At 36.0% G+C, this 3876-nt stretch overlaps 1 protein-coding gene across 1 annotated transcript in view; it reads left to right on the top strand.

Moving 5' to 3' along the window:
* Positions 1-548: 548 nt before the first annotated feature.
* The window catches only part of LOC104546998 (transmembrane protein 182-like), a 10556-nt gene continuing 7228 nt past the window's right edge, over positions 549-3876 (top strand). The window contains 3 exon segments of the mRNA XM_010192534.1: positions 549-689; positions 1074-1173; positions 2513-2611. Coding sequence (XP_010190836.1) covers positions 549-689; positions 1074-1173; positions 2513-2611 — 340 coding nt within the window.

Here is a 3876-nt window from a genome sequence, read left to right as displayed (position 1 = left end):
GATTTATAGTAACTTCTGAAGTATTATGTGTGTTTCCTTCCCTGCTAGCAGCCAAGGAAGCAGTCACCACTGAGCCTGAACTTTGGAAGTCCTTGCTGCTACTGTGTGCCCTGTAATGCAGTTCACGTGGATGGACAGAGCCATTGCAACTCCATTGCCATCTCCATCGCTGCTGATGTTGATGCACCAGCTGCACTAATATTTCAAGTCAATCCCTGATTAGTTAGGGGAAGGTCAGCTATTTCTGACTGGCCTCACCCAGACAGAGAAACAGAATGAAGCTCTGCCATCAGTGTCCTAAAATAGAAGGCCCTTTTCATCTGTCAGGCTTGAGTCAGCCACATGGAACTTGAATTAGGAGACACAAATTGACTCACAGGGCATTGGGAAACACAGGCAAAAAGTCAAGTGAAAAGAAACTTCTTCAGATATGAGCTGTATTATCCAAACAGCTTTTTAGTCACTTTTCCAAACATCTATTTATTTTTCTGCTTCTTCTTAAGTAATTAAAAAAGTACTTGCTGTTTTTTTGGAAGATATCTTTGATAATGAAACTTAGTGTGGGAATATTTTTTGGAGGCTTCTTTGCAGCTCTGGGGGTTTTGCTTTTTTTAGTGGCATTTGGAACTGATTATTGGCTTCTTGCTACAGAAATAGGAAGATGCTCAAAAGCACCTGAAGATACTGTGGTTAGTATGGACATTTTTATTTATAATGACAATTATATATGTAGGTTTCTTGGATCTGTTTGTTTTGTAAGAATTTATTTCTGTATAAACTTTTGGATATGCTCATTTTGATCTTCTGGAGGCTTATAAGGCTGCATCAAAACCTCTTATAACCAATTGTAATCAGCTCTAAAATGAATTTGTTGTTTGTGATAGGACTTTTGCAGTATGACATTATTTCAATGGAAGTATAACTGTTTAGATATGTTATAACTAATCTATATTCAGACAGACTGTGTTTCATTGTTATGGTGGTTCTTACATCAACATCTAACTTGAGTTGAACTTGATTCTTTCAGCCATTTAAAAAGTGTATGATAGATAATGGATTTTTTTTTCCTATAGGTAGAGAAGGCCACCTTCCATCATGAAGGTTTCTTCTGGAGGTGCTGGTTTAGTGGAAATGTAGGAGAGAATAATGCCAGCATGTGGAATTTCTGGTACAGTAAGTAACTTTTCCCTTTTATATTATCTACAGTAGTCTGTTCTCAAAATTGTTGGGATTTTTTTTCCTTCTGATGAATCACCAGATTTCATATGGCTTCTTTGGTAATAAGATTCTTCAGGTACCCTAAAATAAATTCTTGACAAATATTTTTGTAATCTGTACTAAGGGAAACCCTGGGACAAAATCACACTTATTTAACCATCAGTTTACACTGTGAGTGTTATGGCTGTCTTGTTAACTCATTAACTATTCTTATTGAGACGATTTCTTGCAATTTATTGTTTAATAGACTGTTTATTTCTGTAATGTCGGGGGAAAGAGCTTAGTGGTTAGGATGGCCCATGAATTTTTGCTTGGAACATTTCTCCAGCTAGTTCTATGAGTGGGTTAAGGAGGATATGGGCAATTATACTGTGAAAATGGCATAGGACACATCATCTCCAGAAGAATACCTCCACTAAATTCACAGATGACACTTTGCTTTCTGTCACTGTGTGCCAGGATTCTGGAAAATCAGATAGTATTTTGCAACCAAAATCTTCTAAGAAGACGTCAAGCAAAACTTCTTTTCCTATCTTTGTCCGTACCTCTGAAGTACAAAGCTCCTTCTTGTTGCAGAATTTCCACAATCCTTGTGAGAAGCAGGTGCCATCATACAAATCTGACTTCAATAACCCATATTTAGCTAAATATATTGCTTGGTCTTAGGTGGCAAATGCACTGCAGTTAATTTCCCCTGGTTATTTATCTGGAGAATTCTGTGGTCAGGAATCTGAAATTTAAATGTGGTTTAAGCTATAGTCAGTCTTTATCTTTCACAAGGAAGAAGGTGATGTTTTTATAAGCATTTAATATAAAGAGTGAAATAACCCTTCTCTGGAGATATTTATTCCATAGACTAAACTCATATTTGTTGAGACTGTAAACTTTCTGAAGATTCATGATATTTTTCATTGTTCTTTCACAATTGAAAAAGTAATTTCCTGGTGGTTTTTCTTCTTTTTTTTTGTGGAACGTGCAATAATGAGATGGACATAATTAACCCTCACAAGAGAGAGGTCCATATGCATATAGAAGCATGCGTATGCAGTGTGCCTTCAGCAAGGCTGCTTTACTGTTCCCATAGTACAAATCTATGTTGCCCTCTAAGGAATATCCTTGGCTGGATAACAAGGCTGGTATCTCTTATCAAACCAAACCCACTGTAAGCTATTGCTTGGGAAAGAACCTGAAATCTTGACCTACAAAACTCAGTTTTACCATTTGAAGAACAGGCTTAAAACATTTTATTGTTAAGGAAGTAAAATGCTAATCTTCAGCTTTCTTTCACTTTTAGCTAACCAGTCACCTTCTAAGTATTGTACACATGCTTACCTGTCTCCATTTCCTCTTATTCGAGATGAGCACAACTCAACCTCCTATGACTCTGCAATCAGTAAGTATTTTTTGGCTACAAATGGATACAATGCCTATAGTTTCCAGAAAACAATTCGGATGCTTCAGTAAAAAACAGCTTTATCACTCCACACAGTTTAATTGAGTTTTCATGTTTCATACTTCTCATAATTTTACAACATGCATATTTAAGCTACTATTTAGCAAAGCACATACATGAATGCTTAGCTTTAAGCATGATGGCAGAATGGAAGACATTTCCTTTTTTAGTGCTTTTTTATCCAACATAAAAATTATCTTCCCTGGGATGAAAGCATTAAACAAGTACTTCTCATGCATTCCAATAAAACTGTTTTTTTTGTTAAATAATCACATGTGGAAACATACTGCATTTTTACTTTATGAGGAAGGAGGACTGTGGCCTTGATACTGTCTAAGTTTACTCAACTAACTCAGATAGATTGCACTGACTGCTGGATGTGCCGCCTTCTCTCCATTTACACTCTAGGGTGTTGAGTCACTGCAATTACTCTGTACAGCATAGCAGAGATACGTATGTGTATGTATATAGGAGATACACAGTAATTGAAAACCTTACGTTTGTATAATGCCTGGAAAGCTCTGTTTTTACAATTTCACTTCAAAATATTGGTCGCATTTCATCAGATCAAGGGCTTTATGCAAACATAATTTAATCAATCACTTCTGATACCTATTTCATATGACTTATTAAATAACTTGTGAAGTGTGGTTGCTGCATATCTCTGAGCTTACTGACTCAGTGACTTAGGTCATCCCTTCCTGTCCTGAAGCTGTAATTATGCCTTTGCTAACTTTGAAGTGTCTTTAGAATCTGATTTTTATGCCGCAGACATGAAAAAAGAATTTGGACTGATAATGGTTCTGTTAATCTTTAGAAATTATGAACTGTTTGTCCAGACAGAATTCAGACCTCACCGTTCAGAAATCTAATCTGTAACTTCACAGCACATCTAGAACAGTTTATCTTTCCATTTGAAAGTGACAGAGTCATCAGCTCTTAATAATCTAGACTGAGTTTGTATTCCACCATTCACTCCTACATTCACAGAGGTTCCTCAAATTATATTGCATGATTACACAGAAGTGGACAAACAAAGAATAAGGAAAGGAGAAGGAATATCATCAAAAGTTTAATTAATTTTAGGTAATGTTTGCCAAAAGAACCGCTACTCAAATATAATTTTCCTATCTATATTTCATATTAGGAGATTAAAAATAGACAGAACTGTGCTATAGATGCTGGCCCAGGTAGAGTATATTCAG

The sequence above is a fragment of the Mesitornis unicolor genome, unplaced genomic scaffold, assembly GCF_000695765.1.
Source record: "Mesitornis unicolor isolate BGI_N332 unplaced genomic scaffold, ASM69576v1 scaffold32519, whole genome shotgun sequence".
Taxonomy (NCBI): Eukaryota; Metazoa; Chordata; class Aves; order Mesitornithiformes; family Mesitornithidae; genus Mesitornis; species Mesitornis unicolor.
This window is presented reverse-complemented; position numbering and strand designations above follow the sequence as displayed.